The 23,180-nt window shown below is 36.8% G+C and overlaps 1 protein-coding gene across 4 annotated transcripts in view; it reads left to right on the top strand.

Annotated features, from left to right (window-relative positions):
* Nucleotides 1-23,180, top strand: part of nalcn (sodium leak channel, non-selective) — a 126,836-nt gene that overhangs the window by 57,275 nt on the left and 46,381 nt on the right. For all 4 annotated transcript variants that reach the window (XM_041272287.1, XM_041272286.1, XM_041272284.1 and 1 more), the window contains 3 exons: nt 10,050-10,217; nt 18,872-19,063; nt 20,682-20,819. In XM_041272287.1, coding sequence (XP_041128221.1) covers nt 10,050-10,217; nt 18,872-19,063; nt 20,682-20,819 — 498 coding nt within the window. The remainder of the gene's footprint in view (nt 1-10,049; nt 10,218-18,871; nt 19,064-20,681; nt 20,820-23,180) is intronic.

Here is a 23,180-nt window from a genome sequence, read left to right as displayed (position 1 = left end):
TTCTTTCTTTTTTTTCAAACTAAAACAGGTTTCATTAATGCTGAATGCAGTCAGAATTGTTCAGCTTAATGTCGATAATAGCAATAATAAATAATGCAATACAAAAATGGTGTTCTTTTGAGAGCACTGCATAATTAGATTTAAATTGACTTTTTTTGTGTTATTATTGCAGTACTGTGTTCAAGTCAATTGAATGGGAATACGTTTGATTATTTACAGTTGCAGCAAAAATACCAGCACTACACTAATATAAGAAGATTCTAGAAAACATGTTAAATATAAGCATTTAGTGAACATTAGCCACTAATTAATATGACCTAAGACAACCAAAATACACCATTTCTGGTAGTTTACCTATCAATCTTTATTAAAAAAAAAAAAAAAAAAAAAAAACACTTAAGCAATTTAAAATACTTGTTTATTACAAAAGGATAATTGAAAATTAGTTGATTAAAAACCATTACACAGTAACTAAGCTGCATTATAAAGTCAATAGTCAGAAAAAGAGGTCATTATTTCCAACATCTGTTGAAGAAGGTTTTGGCAACACAGCAGAGATGGTCAAGACAGGAGGAGCACTTGTAGCAAACTACAACAAAGGAAATGGCTACAGATCAGAATCGCAGAAATATGGAATACCAAAATCCACAATCAGAGCAGTAATGAAGAAGTACCGCTGAACAAATTCAACTGAAACATTTGAAAGAAGTGGACGTTAAAAGAAAATGACAGGTACAGTAGGTAGGCATCAGGCATAATTGTGCGAAAGAACTGTACAAAGGCACCTGAACACAAAAGAGACTTCATTGTAAACCACTTTTAAAGAAAATTCATAAAACAAAGCTTTCTTCAACAAAACTGTGGTCCAATGAAACTAAAATATAATTGTTTTCCAAATGTGGACCACAGTATGTTTGGAGAATAAATGGGAAAGCCTTCAATGAAGAAAACCTTGTACCTACAGTTAGACATGGAGGTGGTTCCATCATATAGCAGACCCTTTATCTTCCAGCATGACAGTGACCAAAAGCATACAGCTAAGTCAACTCTGCAATTCTTGGATAAAACTAAGATAAAAGTTCTGGAATGGCTTTGCAATCGCCAGCTCTCAATCCAATAGAAATGCTTTGGACTGATCTGAAAAAAAGCTGTAGCCAAGCATTGTGTATCCAGTCTGTCTGAGCTGAAGGAAATATGAAAGACAGAATGGGCCCAGGTTTCACCAACAAGATGGAACATACAGGTTAAGAACTGATAAAAGCAAAGGGAGGATATGCAAAATACTAAAGCAGGGATGTCAATACTTTTATCAACAAACAAGCATTTAAATTAAGGATTATTTGTTAAATTACTAGACATTGTGTATTTTGCTTTTTGTTTGATTAAAAATGGTTAAAGGTTACTAAATGCTTGTCCTTAATGTGTTACCTTGGTATAATAAGCATAGTCTGCAGCTGTAGGTCAAATTAAAATGTTTTACAGGTACTTGGTGCAAGTTTTATGATGAACCTAATATCCAGTCTCCACACACACATTCACACACACACACACACACGACAAGGGTTTCATCTCTATCATAAATTATTGCAATGTGTCGCTGTAGCGCCTAATGAAGGTTTTTTCCTTTCTCCAGATGTGTCTCGGTTATTATTTATTGCATCTGCTGACATGGCTTCTAAATCAGTAGAAAAAAAAATAATAATGACGGGCTTTTAACTGTGGGGAAGTCTAGGTGGTGCTATATTTGAAAAATGAGAACTATTTATTTATTTTTATTTTTTTACGGAATCTCGTCTGGGTAATTCAGTTTACCAAAATCATATAGGTATCTTGTTGCATTCTGTGGGGGTCTGTTTTAATGTTGAAACCAGAATAAGGGCTGTATGTGGCCTACAGGCCTCAGGTTGCTCAACCTTGATCCTAACTGGGGCAGATCATAGTGTTGTCACCATTTTGAGGTTTGCTTCAGATTGAAACTATTACGTTTGCTTCAAGTGGCTTTTGTTTTTTGCTAGCCTTTTTATATTTACATATTTAAAATACCCATTGAAAAGAAGGAAGCAAGAGTTTTGGTGATGATGCTGATTACCTGTAGGAGCAACTCGTTGCTGTACTATATTTCATCCTGTCTGTGCCTGTACATTGTGTATCATTCATCAGAAAACATTAGCCATGGTTTCTTCTCTCTCTCTCTCTCTCTCTCTCTCTCTCTCTCTCTATTCTCCTGCACGGAATGTACATCACGCACGTCTAGACGTTGTCACCATTAGAAAAACAGGTTGTACCAAGAGCATGGCGCTGAGCAGGTGGAGCAGGTCTTTATACCAAAAGAAAAAGATTCTACAAGCATCAGTCAGTTTCGCCCTATTTTCCTATTATACATAGAAGGCAAGATTTTCTTCAGCATTATTGCTCAGAGATTGTCAACTTACCTATTAAAGAACTGCTAGCCTTTTTATATTTACATATTTAAAATCCCCATTGAAAAGAAGGAAGCAATAGTTTTGGTGATGACGCTGATTACCTGTAGGAGCACCTCGTTGCTGTACTATATTTCTTCCTGTCTATGCCTGTACATTGTGTATCATTCGTCAGAAAACATTACACCTCCTTTTTGTGTTTTTATTTGAAATTTCTGTTTATGAAGTCAGTATTCAGCTGACGTGCAAGAAATAAAGGCAGATAGAAGTCTGGAGACCACCCTTCTACTCAGAGCTGAATTCATGAGATAAGCTGAGTAAGCAATTATAAATTACTTGCAAAGAGTTAGAAATCCATATCCATGTCCATATAACTGCTTTTACACAGCTTACCTGACACAGAATTTCAACAAAATGTACCTTTTGATGTATAGGTTTTATATTGGATGTTCTTATATAAAGCATGCATTAGCCATGGTTTCTTCTCTCCCTCTCTCTCTCTCTCTCTCTCTCTCTCTCAATTCAGTTTAATTTCAATTCAAATTAGCTTTATTGGCTTTTAAGATATTATAAACAGAAATGATAAAACAAGTAAGCAATAACACAAACAGGACAGTCCCCTTCCCTATGAACAATACCTCTACCCACCCTCCCCCCATCGCTCCCTACCCCCTGTCCATCAGGCTGTGGCACACTGACACACATTGGGCTGCCAATTCAGAGCTGTGCGCCGATTCTCCTAGCAGTATCCCTATTTTATCAGTGCCAGTAAGGAGTATGAAATTTGGCATGAGACTCATAAATTTTGTCATATATTTCTCCCTTATTTCTGTGTATTTGGAGCAGAATAACAGGAAGTGCATCTCTGTTTTTACCTCTCCTGATTCACTGTGGAGGCTCAGCCTGTGCTCTCTGAGTCGGCCAGTTTCGTACTCTGTACTTTGTTAACGTTTGTCTTTATGTGTTTGTAATTTTGATTAAATAATCTGCCAATTGGAATTTTCTGTTTAGGGACCGATTAACATACTAATTTGTTTTGTGATATAATTTTTTCCAATTTTCCAAGTTTGTTTCCAGATTGTTGTTGTGTTGTGCACAGTGTCCCTGTTCTCATTGCGGTGTGACGATGCCAGTACTAGCTGGCCCAGAGGGTCTGTCTCTGGGGAGAACTTGTTGCTCATCAGGGCTTCATAATATCTGTGTGTGGCGGCTTTATTCAGATAGGCCCAGAATTTGACTGCTGTCTTCTGGATGGGAATTATTAATGGGAGAACACCTAGTTCAGACGAACAGTTGAAAAGAAGCTGGATAAATTTGGGGACATCATCTACTCATATGGAAGCAAGAGGTTTGGAGTTGAAAAAAGGAAGAAAAAAGTACAAACTATTCCTGGAAAGTCTAGACGGCAGCAGGAGATTGAATGCTTAGTTAGAGAAAGGAGGCAGCTGAGGAAGAGCAGAACAAAATCAGGAGGGACTCAATCTGTTACAAGGCGTCATAAAAGATAAGCTTGCAACATTGTGCAGAACTGAGCGCCTACGGAAACACTACAAGAAGAAGGAGCATGCGAGAACTAACTTTTATAAAGACCCATTCAAATTTGTAAAGAAGTTATTCATCAGTGAGAAAAATGACACACTAAAAGCATCAAGTTTGAGCTGGAGAGATATTTGGAGGAAACACATACAGATGCAAAAAGGCAGGAGCCTATGCCAGTTCCTTCAGATATCCCACCTATTAATCCACCAGAATACCAAATGGAGGACAGTGCACCTAAGTGGAGAAGTAGAGCAAGCTGTGAAAAAAGCAAGGGCGTAATCATCTCCAGGGAGTTCCGTTCACAGTGTACTATTATGTATTTTGGGTCCGGAAATAAGTGAGCCCAGACAAGGAGAACAGTTCAAAATCAAATGTCGTTTATTCAGACAGTTACACACAGAACACAGAACCCCCGAAGCGCACATGCGCCTTCCCTTTTATACTGCAGCTAACACGTTGCCTTACACGTGTTAGCTATACATTGTAACTATTTAGTGCGTGCTGTGCACGTGAACACGATCTGCACCTGCAGTGTAATATATAACATGTACAAAAATGCTTCAGGAGTTCTAAGAATCCTGTGAAAATTGATCAATCTGGCATGAGAAAAACAGGTTGTACCAAGAGCATGGCGCTGAGCAGGTGAAGAAGCAGGTCTTTATACCAAAAGAAAAAGATTCTACAAGCATCAGTCAGTTTCGCCCTATTTTCCTATTATACATAGAAGGCAAGATTTTCTTCAGCATTATTGCTCAGAGATTGTCAACTTACCTATTAAAGAACTGCTTCATTGACACTTCAGTACAAAAAGCAGGAATTCCAGGTTTCCCAGGATGGTTAGAACACATCAATCAACATCAATTGATTTTTTTATTTAATATAGCATTGACAAGGCTGTTCACGGCTTTGTTGTATAATGATAAAATGTTGTTCGCCTCCGCTAACAAGGTGGCAGCAGCAGTTTTAGTTGAGTGATGTCTACAGCACATCTCCTCGATTCTGTGCAGCACTTTGCAGAACTGCGGAAATCTGCGCTATAAGAATACGACCAATGTCTCAAATAAAATTAGCACAGACACGCGACTGCAGCAGGACAGAGACTACTTATTATCAACTTAGTTTTGTTTGAACAAGTTATAACAGTATTCCTATTTTCTTAGGTAAGTGAAGAAATCATTTTTTACTAACTCCACATGTGTAATAATCATTGGAAAGCTTACTTGTGTAATGTTGTGACATGTAGTTTTTTTTGCTATATATATTTCATTTATCCAGTTGAAAAAATCAACGTCTCATCTCTGCTCTTAATTAATAACCTGTAATACACGTTTGTGTTTTAAGCAAAATAACAAACATTTCCCAATTCTATTTAACATCAGCTAAACAAGTATTTGTTTATTTAATTTTATACGTTAAAATGTTTTAACAAACTACAGCACCACGTCACGTCATTTTGAACAAACACTAGATCTTAATACTGTTGCAGTATAACATTGAGAGTGAACACGTTTTTGTTTTTTTGGGGGTTTTTTTTTACTCTGATTTTCTTTATAAAAAAGAAACGTACCAAGTTGTTTGACATAGTAAAATACTAAATGCCAAATGTTTAAATCATTCCAAAAAAAGGAAGTGTGATTTGTTGGTTTTATTTTTGTGAATTACAATAATTTAAGTGATTTACATTAGTCTTTCTTAATTTAAGCCTTTATTTTATAATTTGCATGATGTACTGTATACCATGATATTAAGGTTACCACGGTATTTTTATTTATTTTTTAACAGTTATCATACCGTTTTATACCGCCCCATTCCTAATCTCTATAATTAAAGGTAAAGCAGTAGATAAAAAGGTTCTACATTAATGGTGAGGCAATACCAACAGTGTCTGAGAAGCCAGTGAAAAGTCTTGGGTGATGGTACGACGGGGATCTAAAGGACACAGTTTGTGTGTGAGAAGTTGGACAATAAGCAGTGGAAGGGTTGAAGAACATAGACAGCAGAACTTTACTGGGCAAACTGAAACACTGGTGCTTTGTTTGGTCTACTGTCGTGACTGCTGTGGCCACTGACTGTACAAGTTTTTTTTTTTTTTTTTTACAACAGTAGAGAAGCTGGAAGCTTTTATCAGTTCATACATCAGGAAATGATTGTGAGTTCCATGCTGTCTCAAGAAAGGCTGGCAAGACCTATGGACAATGGAACAGAGCAGGATCAGTTACCTGATTAGGTTAACATATGATGTTCTCCCATCACCACAGAACCTAAACATCTGGGTAGGAAAGGATCCCTTATGTCCTTTGTGTTCATCACCTGTAACATTAAGGCACATTTTGACAGGATGTAAGGTGGGTCTTAGCCAAGGACAGTTTACTTGGCGCCATGACCAGGTGCTGCAATGTTTGGCCTAGCGTTGGAAGACAAGCGTAACATGACCAATAAGTTGCCACCAGTTCCATCAAAACATTACACACAAAAGACAACATTCCTCTGTCCAGGAGAGCAACAGCCAAGAAAAGGTGTTAAAACCAAGCCTCATCCAGGACAACTGGAAGCTGCTAAAGACTGGAAAATGTCTGCAGATGATGGTCAGTGACTTATTTTTCCACCTGACATTGCCACCACTAACCTTCGACCAGATATTGTCTTGTGGTCTGGATCAGCATGTCTTGTTCACTTGGTAAAGTTGGATGCTGTAGATGAGGTGTATGAGAGGAAGAAACTTCGGTATGCTCAACTAGCCACTGAAGCGGAACAACGAGGATGGAGAGGCTGGGTTTACCCAGTGGAGGTGGATTGTCGAGGATTTGTGACACAATTTACAACCCAGTTTCTTAGAGACGTCTGATTCAGTGGCCAAGAGTTGCGTTGTCCAGTGAAGAACTTATCTGAAGCAGCAGAGAGGAGCAGCAACTGACTGGTTGAGACAGAAATATTCTGGTTGGGGATCTCAAGCACCATAGAAAGAAAGAAACGCTGATGTATGGGTAAGTAAGCTGAGTTGAGTTGGGTGGGGGAAGGAGGGGGGAGATGCTGGGCCGCCAGAATCACCATCAAGCCTTCTTGAGGTGTCGTGGTCTAGTCGACGAAACACAGAGGATGGAAGGTGACTACTTCAAGACCCCAGAGGTGTAGCATACTTTGCTCAATCCAAACAGTTGTCATGCTGATGCACTGGGAAGACTGCACTGTGCTTATCTTGGCGAGAGCTGAGTTCAAGTCAGCATGAAATTTTAACATCTACTCTCATGTAACGGAAAACATTGTCTGTACGCATTCTTTGGGACGTTTCAATGGCCGAGTGAGACTGATAGGAGCTAAGAGAAGCGGAAAAAGAGGGGGGAAGCAGATTGGAGCAATACACATAGCCCCTGCACCACAGTCATAAACAAACAAGATAGCTGCTTCCGCAAACAGCACTCAAAGAATTGATATAGATCATAGATATTTAAAGAGGTTTTTTTAGATGTTATAGTAATAAAATAATGACTTGGATTGCATTATTGAGGAGTTTGGTGATAAATCCTCTCCTGATCAATCATTTTATCAGTATGCACGACTATGAGAGGGATGTGATAAATACAGCAAACAAGAGGTGGGGTGGGGCTGGAGATGCAGTTCTAAGTGTCCTGTTGATATGCAGTGTCTTTTAAACCTGTTTTACTTTAAATAAACTTAATTTTAAATAGTGTGTGTAATAAGTGGGCCGCAAAGAGTAAAGATTAAGCAAAATTTGATTGGCTTTGATTTTGAAAAAAATTATTCTTATGGCATAGAATGCTCTCTCTCTCTCTCTCTCTCTCTCTCTCTCTCTTTTTCTGAGAGAAAGAGACTCTGTGTGTGTGTGTGAATATATATATATATATATATATATATATATATATATATATATATATATATATATATATATATATATACAGCTCTGGAAAAAATTAAGAGACCACTGCAAAATTATCAGTTTCTCTGGTTTTACTATTTATAGGTATGTGTTTGGGTAAAATGAACATTTTTGTTTTATTCTATAAACTACTGACAACATTTCTCCCAAATTTCAAATAAAAATATTGTCATTTAGAGCATTTATTTGCAGAAAATGACAACTGGTCAAAATAACAAAAAAGATGCAGTGTTGCCAGACCTCGAATAATGCAAAGAAAATAAGTTCATATTCATTTTTAAACAACACAATACTAATGTTTTAACGTAGGAAGAGTTCAGAAATCAATATTTGGTGGAATAACCCTGATTTTCAATCACAGCTTTCATGCTCTCCACTAGTCTTTCATATTGATGTTGGGTGACTTTATGCCACTCCTGGCGCAAAAATTCAAGCAGCTCAGCTTTGTTTGATGGCTTGTGACCATCCATCTTCCTCTTGATCACATTCCAGAGGTTTTCAATGGGGTTCAGGTCTGGAGATTGGGCTGGCCATGACAGGGTCTTGATCTGGTGGTCCTCCATCCACACCTTGATTGACTGGGCTGTGTGGCATGGAGCATTGTCCTGCTGGAAAAACCAATCCTCAGAGTTGGGGAACATTGTCAGAGCAGAAGGAAGCAAGTTTTCTTCCAGGACAACCTTGTACTTGGCTTGATTCATGTGTCCTTCACAAAGACAAATCTGCCCGATTCCAGCACTGCTGAAGCACCCCCAGATCATCACCGATCCTCCACCACATTTCACAGTGGGTGCGCGACACTGTGGCTTGTAGGCCTCTCCAGGTCTCCGTCTAACCATTAGATGACCAGGTGTTGGGCAAAGCTGAAAATTGCACTCATCAGAGAAGATGACTTTACTCCAGTCCTCTACAGTCCAATCCTTATGGTCTTTTGAAAACCTCAGCCTGGCTCTTCTTTGCTTCTCATTGATGAAGAGCTTTTTTTTTTAGCTTTGCACGACTTCAGCCCTGCCCCTAGGAGCCTGTTTCGAACCGTCCTCGCTGTGCACTTCACCCAAGCTGCCGTTTGCCATTCTTTTTGTAGGTCACTTGATGTCATGCCTACGGTTGCTGAGTGACATTCGAATGAGTTGGCGGTCATCCCGGTCAGTGGAGAGTCGTTTTTGCCCTCTGCTAGTCTGTAGCTTTGTTTTCCCCAATGTGTGCTGCTTGACCTTGTGAACTGCCGTCTTTGAAATTTTAAGGATGGAAGCAACCCGACGCTCACTGTATCCCTTCTTTTCCTCACTCAAAACTTTCCTTTTCAACTCTTTGGGCATGGTCAATAGTTATTTTTTGATTCCAATTACTTTTGAGGTACTACTAGCACTGTTTTGCCATCCAGCTGGTCCTATTGCAAGAGGATAGTGATGACCACAGGAGTGTTTTTTATACTTTTCCTCGTTAAATAAGATTTGGTTCAGGTGATCCCCTAATCAGTACCTCATTCAGTAGAATGAGGTGTGCCTGTGTTGGAATTCAGCAGACACTGGAATGGAATGGCTGCCATACATGTAGAGATGCTGATTTAAGAAAAAATTGCAGTGGTCTCTTAATTTTTTCCAGAGCTGTGTATATATATATATATATATATATAATTATATATAATATATATTTATATATATAGAAATAAATTTATTTGACCCTTACCATCATGGTAGTACGTGCAAAAGTTTTTCTTGAAGGACTTCAGAACGCCTTTACGGAACGGTCAGATCTTTCCCAAATGTTTCGGTAAAATTGAAGTAAGGCTATGAATATATATATATATATATATATATATATATATATATATATATATATATATATATATAATATATATAATATATAGTCAGATGAAGCCCCTCTTGTCAGGAACAGGAACAAATCAAAGGTTTAAACAAAACACTACCAAACTATTCAAAATAGACAAACCCCAGAACACCCAAGCTACAGCTATCCCGTGTTTTCCTTTTATTTCTTTGCTTCCACTCCCACTCTCCACTCCTACACAACCTCTGTCTTCTGTCTTCTATATAAGGAACAGAATGTAAGTCAGCTAAGGAGGTTTCCTTAGTCCACATTTTTTATTGTAAAGCAGATGCTTTAATGTAATAATTTTTATATGCATTTTTTCTTTAAAAACCAAAACTGTTTTTCAATATTTTATCTCCCAGGTCGCTTTCACCGTTCTGTTTGACTTGGAGGCACTTCTGAAGATCTGGTGCTTGGGCTTCACTGGCTACATAAGCTCTTCCCTTCACAAATTTGAATCCCTGTTGGTAGTTGGAACGACCCTGCACATTTATCCAGACTTGTATCATTCTCAGTTCACTTACTTCCAGGTAAAAAACAAAAGGAATACTATTGGAAATAGCAGGCATTGATTTGACATACTTTATGGATAGGAGTGGTGGATTGGGATCAGTGAGGTGATTCTGGTATTCAATGTTTGCGGTTACTCTGGTGTTCATATTCATTCATTTAATGTTCCAGTTCCAGCAAGCTATAGCTCGCTAACGACACAGTGTAACCAAAATATAAAAAAAAAAAATCCTACAGACTGAATATCTTGATAGTATGATCTTAATAATATGAATATTAAAACAAAAATTAAATGGTCTGACGGTAATAATTTAAGAAATCTATTCTACTTCAGACTCAAAAATGTTAGATTTAAAAGTTGGAAAGGTTTTAGTATGATTTCTTAGTGGAGATTTACAGGCAGGGTGCAGTGACAAACATTTTTATTTCTCAATTGAGAATTAGAAGCCAACTCCCTGCATGACATGGCATCTATTAATACAAGCAACAACCATATTGCTGCTATCCAATTAAATGAGGACAGAGTAGAGGTAAATTCATGAGAATTAAAGAGTACAGTCTATGCTTTCTATTCTGGACTAAACAGTATACCTTTCCATGTTATTTGACAGTGTAGGAAAAAAGAGATAACTTCTACTTTCCAATTGTTTTAGTATATGGTAATGCAACAGCTTAAGTGTCTTTTTTGATTAAAAGTGCTACTTATAAACTATATGGCAGTTACAACTAATGTATTGTCAAAATTGCATATTCTTTGTACTGTGAGCACACTCTTAAACCCAGGGGAGACATTTAAGGAGGACAGAGATGCTTTAAACTCTTGTAAGTGGTTTTCTTCATGCATTGAGCATGCTATATGTTCAGATAACTTTATAATAATCAAGAAAATCACACAGACTCATTTTAATTTAAAGTTTAATGAATCAGAACAGTGGTAGTGCTTTTTAATGTCTATTAAATGCTTAAATAGAATTGATTGGTTGCACAGACCACTGTAAATCCCAAGTGATTAGCAATCTAGGCGATCCAGTGCTTATACAGGTTTAACAGCATTAATTCTTCAATATATTAATACAAATATGGTTATCATATGCTTAGCCTTCAGGCCGTAAAATGCAAAAAGCTAAAGCTCCCACCATTAAATCCTACAACATAATATATCACTCTGTTAAGACTAGAACATAATTTCAAAACCTTATAGCAATGAATCCGATATAAACAAGATATAAATTCAAATACAGGCTTACCTTCCAGTTTATGGAAGTATAGTGTAGGATATATTGAAAAAGAAGAACTGTCATCAAAAGACACACTTCTAAATACGACCAAACAGCAATCAGTTTTTCAGAACCCCTCAGAGCATGGACCACATCAGCTTGCAAGATCAAGTTCAATGGTGGTGAATAGGGTCTTGCTCTGGGCATATATAGGATTTTCTCTCCATTGAATACATCAGGTGTCCCAATTAAATCTGGTCATCAATAATATATTCTAGAAGGATACGCTTAACTCTTTTTAAAAACAAATTTGAGTTATATAAAAACATTAAAAATGAATTGGATAAAACTACTTTCCAAAATATTGGAACATGATCTCATGGTTTTCATTTTTAACCCTTCCTTTCACTAAAATTTAGGTGAACCAAAGTTCACAGGATCCTTGCTACAAACAATACATTGTGGGTCTAGAATATATACCCTCAGAGCCTTTTCAATGTAGTTTAACTTCATATACAAATGTGTGTTAACAAAATATTGAACAAAGACTGTAGGGGTTTATCTTAAGCCTTTGAATAAAGCTGCTAAGCATACAGTCACCAGTCCAGTTATTTTCATTTAAATTCAGGCTATAATGAAAATGTTAAAAGGTGGGGTGCAGAAACATAAAAAGTAATTATTGAGTGCAGTTAAACTGTAAGAGCATACAGTACCAGTCAAAAGTTTGAGTACACTTGCTGGAAACTAGGTTTCTTTCATAATTGACAAATGACGATTGACGATGTTTTACATCGTATACGTTTCTGTAAATACTTGAAAATGAAAACACATGTTACAGTATACAAAACAAAACATAAGGAGTATCAAAGCAATGTTCAAGAAAATTGAAAATTGTCTTTAAATCTTGGATTCCTCAAAATATCCACCCTTTTCCTTAATAACAGCCTCACAAACACAAGGCATTTGGTTAACAAGTTTCAGCAGGAAATCATCCGACATGTCTTCCCAGCTGAGATGTAGGGCACTTGTGGGTAGCTTTGCTTTGACTCATCTGTCCAGTTCATCCCATACAAGTTTTGTGGGATTGAGGTCTGGAGACTGTGCAGGCCAGGTCATTAAATTGAGTTGTCCTTCACTTTCTTTCTTCGCCAGATAGTTTTTGCACAACTTTGAGGTGTGTTTCAGTTCATTATCTTGCTGAAGAATGAAGGACTGTCCAACTAGCCATAATCCTGATGGAATGGCATGGCTCTGAGGTATGCTATGATAGCCATGCTGGTTGAGCTTGCCATGGACTTGATAAAGATCACCAAGTCTGTCAGCAGCAAAGGAACCCAAGACCATGACACTACCTCCTCCATGCTTGACAGTGGGAACCACACATGTAGAACTCATGCGCTCACCCTCTCTGCTTTAGTTATATTACAAATACTCGGCGGTTGGACCCAAATATTTCAAATTTTGACTCATCGGTCCATAAGACCAACTTCCACTCCTCAGACATCCAGTTTCTGTGTTTTTTGCCCCAGGCAAGTCTCTTCATCTTATTCTGCACTCTTAACAATGGTTTCTTTTCAGCAATTCTTCCAGTTAGGCCAGCTTCACACAATCTCCTCTGAACAGTTGATGTTGAAACATCTGTACTTCTAGTAGCATTTAGCTGAGCTTGTATTTCAGGGGCAGTTAATCACCGGTTTCGCAGACTTGTGACTCGAATGAACTTGTTCTTTGATTCTGAGGACACCCTTGGCCTGCCTGACCTTCTTCGGTCCTCATGAGTGCGAGTTTCTTCAAATCGTTTGATGGTCTTGGCCACAGCAGTACAGACACACTTTCTTGCGATTTGTCTTTTTTCTTCGCTTAACTGAGCATATTTTGCCATTTTCTGCTCCCTCACATTCAGGAATGACAAACTTGTGCCTATGCTACCTATTTTTATAGTACTCATGGACCCTCACCTGTTAACAATAATTGATAACAAAAGGCTAATTAGGTAACATGCTAGTTAACTCAGAGAACATCTAACAAATACACTTTTATACTTAGGCCAGTGTTCTACACCGTGCTACTGACTGACTTGGGCTTCAGACTGAAATCCCCTTGCATTGGGTGACCATTTCATTGAAATTGACAAGATTTACATTTTCATTTAAAAATAAAATTTTTGAATGCAATTCACTTATGATTATCAGCTTATATAAGTACACATCATATAATGAAACATTTACTCCACTGTATTTATTTCGAGACACAAAGAACAAAAAAAGGTACATTCTCCCAGCTCAGGAACTCCGTACAAAATAGCCGAGTGCGTCGCCTCTCCGTGGCAACAGATCAGCCACAATTTAACATGAAAAACAAGTACAGTAATACCTGTCAATTTATGAAAACGCAAGAACCAGTGGTCTCCTTTTTTGGACTTGCTGCACAACTTTCTCTGAACAAATCATATAATAATTCTTACATATACATCTAGCCTACATCAACATTATAAAGTAGCCTAAGGCATTTTCGCAGGTCTAATGGTGAAAATAATAAAAAATAAATAAAGCTGAAGTTTATGTTAAGATTGGCAATCTAAATAATCCGGAGGCAGAAGATCTTACGCGGGAGTGTCCTGACGAAATCGAGAGACTTCACAGGAATGCAGAATGTGACATAACGTTCATTATAAGCAATAATTCTAATGAAATGATAAGATCATGCCCTTACCCTCTGCACCTCTTTTTTTTCCTGGCAGCCTCTTGAGTCCCAGTGATTTAACTTTTTTTACTAGAAGATGCTGCTGTCCTGCAGGTACCATCCTGATAAATGGATGGTACTTCATCCTTATTTAATTTAACTTTTTTAACAGCACCCATCTTGAATATCATTAAATTAATAAAGCTGTCTTTGGTAAAGTGGGTGCTGCAGATGCAGCTGCCGCTGTTGGGCTTAGAATCCCAATCCTTAATCCTCCTCACGAACTTCACCCATTGCCGACATCGTGCCAGTTGTTTAGGAAACTTGTGGAGAGATACCAGTGGACCTGCTGTGTTGGAGCAACTATATATTACACACCTATTTACCATGGTATCTCTCCCCTAGGTGCGTTGTGTTTTGGTGAGCGGTTTTGGTAAGCGATAATGCAGGAAAGCAGTGGCGGGATGGCGAGCTTGTCCTGGTTTGATTTCACTCATAAATTAGCCGCAGCTTCGAGTGATCTGGACTTTTTATAGAGGTGTCAACTTCAGAGTTTAAAATATTTTTTTCAGAGTAAAACAGGTTTAAAAGGCCTGCAGAGGAAAAGGACATCAGTACTGCATCTCCAGCAAAGCCCCACCCCTTGTTCGCTGTTTTTTTCACATACCTCTTTATAATCATGCATACTGATAAATCCTCTCCTGATCACTCGTTTTATCACCAAACTCCTCAATGATGCAATACAAGTCATTATTTTATTAATATAACAGTATAACACCCCTTTTTTCGGCTTCATTCAGTGTCTATTGGTCTCACTCAGCTATTGAAAGGTTTTCTGGGTTTTTTTCCAGAGAGAAAAAAACAACTAGAGACCTGTGATTGACGTCTTTTTGATGATGTCAGACAGGGTCCAACATTGGACTGGTCCGACATAAGACCTCAAAGGGTTAAATATAATGCTGTCATATTAACTGCACCATGCTTGGACTAAGCATGACCTTTCTCTTTTCTAATAACTCCCCTGTACAAGCAGATTTCAGATACCCTGTTTACTTGCCAAGGCCAGTATTTTAACTAATATGAAACTCTACTGTAAGCACTTTTCCAAATTTACAGCATGAAGTAATGTTTGGTTCACAAACATCATTCCTGTTAAAGTCGCTACCTTTCTGATAAGAACTGATACTGTAGACAACTTTTCTAATTTAAATGAAATGCTCGCTTTGGCCGCCAAGTTTTCATTAATTTCTATAATATAATGAAGAGAACGGACATTTCCCTGTATACACAATTATTCTGGTACCAAAAGGTATTTTGTTTGTTAATATTAACAGTATCGCTCATTATAGAAAGGACCTTGGCTTTTAAGTTGATGATCACCAAAAATCCCATATCAATAGCCAGAACTTATTTGTCATGCCCAATACTGCTTTTGCTTTTAAGCAGGTGAAGAAAGAATTTCAAAATTAGTTATCTTCAGCAAGCTTACTAAGTTATTAAATACAGTTTACACTTTGTTGTCTTATATTCAAACTTAACAGTTCCTCTGTTTTTTTTTTATTTGCAGTAAAACCTTTACATAACTAAAACCTTTACATAACTATAATTGATATTGTAATGTCTAAAAGACTTTTTGTTTAGTTGAAGACAGAAACTGAACTAATCCATAAATTGATTAAATGTAATGCTTGCTCCTGCTTTTACCGTCTATTTTTATTACAGTAGCGCCTTAAACAAGCAAATGCAACCTTGAATATTAACACTTAGGACTGCTCATACATTTACTTAATGTTATTATATTAGGTTTCTTATTTATTTCAATACTTTTGTTTTTTCTTACTATAATCAAACCTAGTTCATTTGCTTCTGGCATATTAACTCTGTTCCATAGAGTTTGTCAATCTGCTCTCGCTGGATCAAATTGTTTTAAGGCAGTGTGTCTAATTACAAATTAATATTTTTAGTGGATGAGGAATGTAGAGAAAACGTAAATCAGTTTATGAATATTCAAAAGAAAACAAATGTTTCGAAATATGCAAAAATAAAAAATGGCAGAAGTGGGTGCTGCTGCATTGAGGTACACATTCATGCTTTGCTGAACAGCCACTGTTTATTGCAGAGAGGTATATATTGGTGACTTCGTGTAACAGTACTGTCTGTAGTAAAACACTGCCTAATGCCGACAGTCTTAATCATAAGTATTGGACAGAAAATGATGATGCTTTAGTTGTCAATTTTCTTTTTTATGATTTCAAGGCTAATAAACCTGGCTTGTTTGGCTGATGTCATGCTCATACCTTCTGTAGATAATATTTCCGTCAGCACAGCAATTGCCCAAATGTTCACAAAGTACTAGCTTATTTGGGAAAATGTGGCTTCAACTTGCATAGCTTTGGCTTTATCATACATGCCAGGGACATATTAATTAGAAACCAGAATTGCTACTCATCATATTCAACAATGTAAAGTGTTTTTTTCTGAGATTTCTTCCCCTGATTTTTACCAATGTACAACTATTTTGTACCGATTTCATCCCTATTTTAATATGTAAAATAAAAAAAAATGAAAGATAAAAACCGAAAACGCGGAACGCTACTAATAAGTCAGCTTGTTCCCAGCAAGATTCGAATTCTCCTTCTGGCTCAGCTCGAAGTGGCTCTGCGAACACCACAACAGGCTTGTGCATCCAGTGCTGTACGTCACAGGTGTGGGCGACCAGGGTCTTCACTTGATACCTGCAAGACACTTGTACACATTTGGCAGGAACACCTTCCTCACATTCTAGTTTACCCAAATGAGCCCATGTCACTGGTTGACCACTGTTACAGCCCACACATTCAATTATCTTTACATCTTGTGGGTCCACATTCAAGTGTGAAAATGACGTCCCTTTAGGACTATTACATTCAAACAGAATTTGACAGTGTCTGACTAAGTGACTGCAGGCTGGGCAAGGTTTGGACCAGGTCATTGGTGATCCACCTCTGCACTTATTACATTAGAAAAGGATTGCATTTAACTGCTCTGCTCTGAGTCAGCTCTGTACAATGAACAATGGTTCTGGTTCTATAAATGTTTTCCTGTTGTTCACAGAGGGTAATTTTAGGAGGCATGCCCTCCATCCAGAATACAGGGGTTGGCCAGAATTCACTATTTTTCATATCACTTGGTTTCCAACCTTTTTTATCTTGCACATCATCAGTTGGCAGACTCATTGTAACTGAATCTGGGTCCATTAAAGACCTGCTTACCCAAGCAACTGAGACCTTCCATGCAAAGGGTTCTAATGATTTATAGCACAAAAGGGAATGCCAAAGCCACCCGTACCAGTATAATTCTTAACTTTGCTTGTTAAGAATGTTTAGCTGAAACATTTATTAAAATGTGCACAGCCAAGGGCTGACTACTGATCAATCATGATGGACTGCCTTGTTTTCCTGGGAGAGACAAATTCACTTGGTGCAGTGGGGTTAATTAAATGCAATAAATAAAAAATTGCGATTATTTGACTGCAATGTAACAATTTTCTCAACCAAAACTTAAACATGAATTAGGTTTTATAACAAGTTCATTTATTACCATTTTCTTTGTCCTTGAAATAAGGATTGTTTCATGAATTATTATACTTTAAAGACTCAGTGGCCCAAAACAAAAATCAATAAATATTGTATCAAATAATGTACAATTTATCAAAACTTAGCAAAATGTCAATTTTAAATTGCCCAGTGTTTTTATGCAGAGTCCCTGCTAATGATAGATTTTGTGGATGGTCCCTAAACCTAGTCAAGCATAGTTGTGGCTGATGCACTCCTGAATAAAAGTTGACAAAATTATGAATAGTTCCATTGATTCTTAATTGACTACGAAATATGATGCGGCAGATCTAAAGAACCTGTTGAAATCTACTGTTTTCTTACTTGTGTGAAGAATACAGTGACCACACAGGCTGTGCTGTTTGTATTCTGCCTTACAAGAATGCAAATTCTAGTAGAATGGCATTATGGGGCAAAATGACATTTCATCTTATAACCGGTATAAAGGGCCATCTGGGGGGTAATTATATATTTACATAAATGTACTGCTTCATTTTACATTAGTGTTAAATCAGTAAATGTACAAAAAAATTAGGCATACAAAATTTCTGTACATATACGTTTTGTGTGTGTGTGTGTGTGTGTGTGTGTGTGTGTGTGTAATTGCAAGTGTTACAATTTATATGTAAAGTAATTCAATTCTTTACTACATTTCTGGCTGTATTCTCTGTGACCAGGCTTGAACACACACACACACACACACACACACCAGCAATCAAAGGCAAAGCTGGACAAGATGCACCAGCTTTTATCTAGCCAGAGGTCGATGAGATACAATTTTGTATCTTTGATCAAGAGTTATTTATTGTTTGTCTACTCAGATACATTGTCTGTAAGGACAACTCCAGATAGCTGGACAAAGGATAAAGGGTTCTAAAAATGTATTATTATTATTATTATTATTATTATTATTATTATTATTATTATTATTCAGAAATTTAAATTTGCTGTTTTGCTAACTCTCTCTCTCTCTCTCTCTCTCTCTCTCTCTCTCTCTCTCTCTCTCTCTCTCTCTCTCTCTCTCTCTCTCTATATATATATATATATATATATATATATATATATATATATATATAGGTATAGTGTGTGTGTGTGTGAATCAGTTTAGTTTAATTAAATGTTTAAAAACAGATTCACAGAAATGGTTGGTTGGTATTTTCACAGTATTCTCATCTTTGACAGGTCCTCAGAGTAGTTCGTCTGATCAAGATTTCCCCGGCACTGGAAGACTTTGTGTACAAAATTTTCGGTCCGGGGAAGAAACTTGGCAGTTTGGTTGTGTTCACTGCCAGTCTTCTTATTGTAATGTCAGCCATCAGTTTGCAGATGTTCTGTTTCGTGGAAGATCTGGACAGATTCACTACCTTTCCCAGGGTAAGAACTAATTAAACACAGGGCCCAGTTCAGTTAATATGTAAGCTAATGTATTAATATAACTCTTTATCTTGGGGCCCTAACTCAATTTCTGGGGGAAAAAAAAGTAATTTATGCAACAAACTGAGGGTTATAGAGAAATATTGAATCCTAAACCCTTAAGCATGCAAAGTGGGTTATAACATATATTAAGTTATTATAATTTGAATCAGTATCGTAGGAATATTATCCTCAGCATTATCAGCTGTGAAAATGAAAAGTCTCACCTTCTTGGTTGTACTGTAGTTTCCCTAGCAAAGGTTTGTTAAGAGTGATGTTTTTGTTAGACCTGTTTGGCTCATCTCATCTGTATGCAACATGATGGTGTTTCAGGAAAAACGGCAGTCCAAGTAATGTTCAGTGATTATTGATGACTCCAAAACATGCTGGACTGTGCTTTAAAACAACCACCAGGGGCATCCTGTTTATTTCAGTCAGCAGATGTTGAACACAGTGGCAGGTTCCTTAATTGTAGAAGCTCATGGGATGATCATTAACAAAATCTCATTTCCACAAGATATTCTTTGCAATTATTGCATGAAGAAAAAGCCCCCACGTGGAACTGAATCTGCTCATTTGCAGTGCTCTCAGGATGGCATGAAAACCTATGAATATAATGATGTTTACCCCTTTCCTTGATACACAGCATAGACCTGCTACAGGATTATTGATTCCAGTTAGAGTATTCTTTCACAGATTTATTGGCTGTGTAAGTGCTGTTCATGTCTTATATTAGGTAATATTTTGAAGCTGAATTTTACACTTCACGTTTCATATTGCATTTTGGTATAGGATAAAAATAAATGACTGATTCTTTAATGTTAACTTTTTTTGTGTGAGGCTACGCCTCCCTTTTTGCTAAATATCCTTGTTTCCTGTTACTGTGGTTTATTTAATAAAAGTGTATCATTTTATGTTCAGAGGTATACCGCTAGAATGAAATTAAGGCATTAACAAGCTAATATAAATTAGCAGAAAATGACTCTATTCTAATAATGCGCTTATCAAAATAAAGTAAAAGGGAACTGACTGCACATTTGCATAAAATTGTAGGTCCTTTTTTTAAAACAGCTGCCAGCTGTCAACCTTATATTTGCTTTTCAAACCCATAGGAGGATAAATTACAGGTTGTAAACTTTAAAACCATATTATTGCAAGGGTTGCAAATGACAGTGGCTGTGGAACTTGAACACAAACTAAATAATTGTTGACACATAGTCGACATTTAGACAGAAATTGACTTTTTAGACTTAAAAAACATTTAAAAACAGATTATAAATTAACTTGACCGTTAGTTGTTGTTACATTTGCAATAGATGTGTAATCATAAAATATTGAATTAGAAAAAGCAGAAACAAGTTGCTAACCTATACTTTTTCAAGATTTTGAATCCCTTAGGTCCCTTTTCTGGTAAAAGTTAAACAGTTATATACAGTTCTTATGCAAAAGGGAAGAATTTGGTTCTTTATTTTTAATGCATTTTAAGCGACACTTTTGTCTTTTTTTTTTCTACTGTGCAATGAAGTGGCACTTTTTTTTTTCTAAACTCTGTTGTTTTTTGGTTTTGTTCTTTCTGCAGGCCTTCATGTCAATGTTCCAGATCCTCACCCAGGAAGGATGGGTTGATGTCATGGACCAAACACTTGTTGCAGTTGGACATATGTGGGCACCAGTGGTTGCCATTTACTTTATATTATATCATCTTTTCGCCACCTTGGTATGTGCTTCTCATTTGCGTCATGATAACTTTTACCTGGTCCCTGTGCCCATGTGATAATGAATTAAGCCCTTGATCTATGTTGCTTCTGAATATTGAGAGCCTTTGTTTAGGTTACAGCCAGAGTGATAGTAATCTGCAGCCTAGAAACTCCTAGGTCCCCATCATGTTGAGTGACTTAATGCAGTTGCTTTGTATTCTGCACATTTAATTTAAGACAAGAGCTTAAAGCCCCAGGGCATAGATTGTTAGTTAGAAATCAGATGCTCTTTACTGCTGTATGGCACTTAAATGAAAATGTATACTACATAGCTTCTGTATTCACAATAAAGAATAAGTGAAACATTTAGGAGTTAAAAGTAATTTTGTGCTTCAAGTAGCAGTGTATTGTGTATTTACTGAAGTATGGCAAGATCACAGTGAAAGGGAGTTTTCATTTAAAATAATATGGAAATAGTGTTGTGTCTTCCTATGCATGGAATTTGCAGAAGAGGTAAAACACAGGTTAGGTATAACACAAACCAAATAGAAGCTTGCATTGCATAAGCATATATTTAAATGTCATTTATGTGTTATGAATATGCATACAAGTGTTGAAAGATCTAGCATTTTAATAACTTTTTCATATTCAACGCTAGAGTGAACTTTTTTTTTTTTATCTATCTTGCATTTATTCAAGTCCAGTTAGAGTAGCAAGGTGAATCGTCCTGTTTCAAATGCTGCTGTTTTATAAAGCAGATGTGGAGCCTGATAGTATTTCCTGAATTCAGATGCATTTATTATTTATTATATTGTACTTGTTATTTAAACAGAATGCTCCATGAACATACATGGAGTGCTTTGCTTGTCTCAGCCAGGAAGATAGCCCACTTGCCTATTTAGCCATCCTCATGTGAAATAACTACAGTATATTATGAATATCTAAGCAGTATCCACTACTGTAGACTGTCTCTGTAATGAATATATATGTGTGTGTGTGTGTGTGTGTGTGTGTGTGTGTGTGTGTGTGTGTGTGTGTAAAAGTATGTAAAAAAAAAAAAACATAGTATGCACCAGTAAATGCTTTTGGTCCCTGCAACAAGGGAGTACTAATCATAATCATATAGACCATTTCTGTTTGATTGGTGATAAAATGTTAAAAGACGATTCATTATCCACTGATTCAGTGTTGTGTTGACGCTGTTAAGTGTTGCAGTTGTACTCGTTTCTGTGGCATAACAGGGCTGCCATACTGTGGGTATGCTTTGTTTTTGGTCACTAAAACACCTTCTAATTGTTACATAAAATCAATAATGCAGGCAAAATATGACCTTGAACTTGACATGCTATAAGGCTGATTAATTGATTGATTGATTTGTAATCCAGGGCTGGCAATGGAACCTGAAACAAGCAATGTGATTGGTCGAGCAGGGTTCCAGCTGTCCGTATATTGGATGGATACAGACAGTGATATTCTAAATCACTTTGCTGCCTCACAGAATTTAAAGTATCTGTAGCCATCTTGCTTTCAGTTACAGATGTACACAGTCACTATGAAACTGAGTGACCAATTACCTGCAAAAAATCCCAGAAGTAGTAATAGACATGCTGATTTGGATGAAGAACCATTATATATATAAAAAAATGCTCATTCAATCAAAAGTATTCATACCCTACAAAACCCTACATGAAGACGTTACACACTATTGTTATGCTTATGTGTTTATAATGTGGATCTGAATTGGCCACGCGAAACTCGCCTGTTTACAGATTAAAAGGCGGCAATTTATTTTTAATTGAAAGCACTTTGGATATTATACACACAGCACAACGTAATTGCGTGATTTAAAAGTTTAACTGTCTTTCAATTGAAATGTGTCAGTTCAGTACACAGAGTAAAAATAATAAAGTGCTATGATAATTCCAGAAACTGCCTAAAACACAGATTTCGCTATTGCCTAGTTTTATATAAACAGGCAAAGACTTGTTTTATTAGTGCTGTAAAGGATTGGCCATAAAATGAATTAACACCACTGCATATACAATATGTACTGTGTGCAGTAGTGAAACAAAACACACATTGATAACCAAGGACACTGCAGATAATATCCTAAAGTCACACTGTAAGTAAACACCCCATTGCGACAGTAAAATATAATACATACACTGACGTGCTACCATACTGGCGATATAATTATTTTATATATATATATATATATATATATCTATATAGTATATATATATATATATATATATATATATATATATAAGGGGCAGAATTCAGACTGGGTGGAAAACTTCTTCTGAAAAGTAAATTAAACGATTGATTAATTCTGTGATTTGCATCAAGTATTGATTCAGGCCCACTGATTCTACAACTTG

Source organism: Polyodon spathula, chromosome 15 (genome assembly GCF_017654505.1).
Source record: "Polyodon spathula isolate WHYD16114869_AA chromosome 15, ASM1765450v1, whole genome shotgun sequence".
NCBI classification, from domain to species: Eukaryota; Metazoa; Chordata; class Actinopteri; order Acipenseriformes; family Polyodontidae; genus Polyodon; species Polyodon spathula.
Note: the sequence above shows the minus strand (reverse complement) of the source record. Positions and strands in the feature narration are given on the sequence as shown.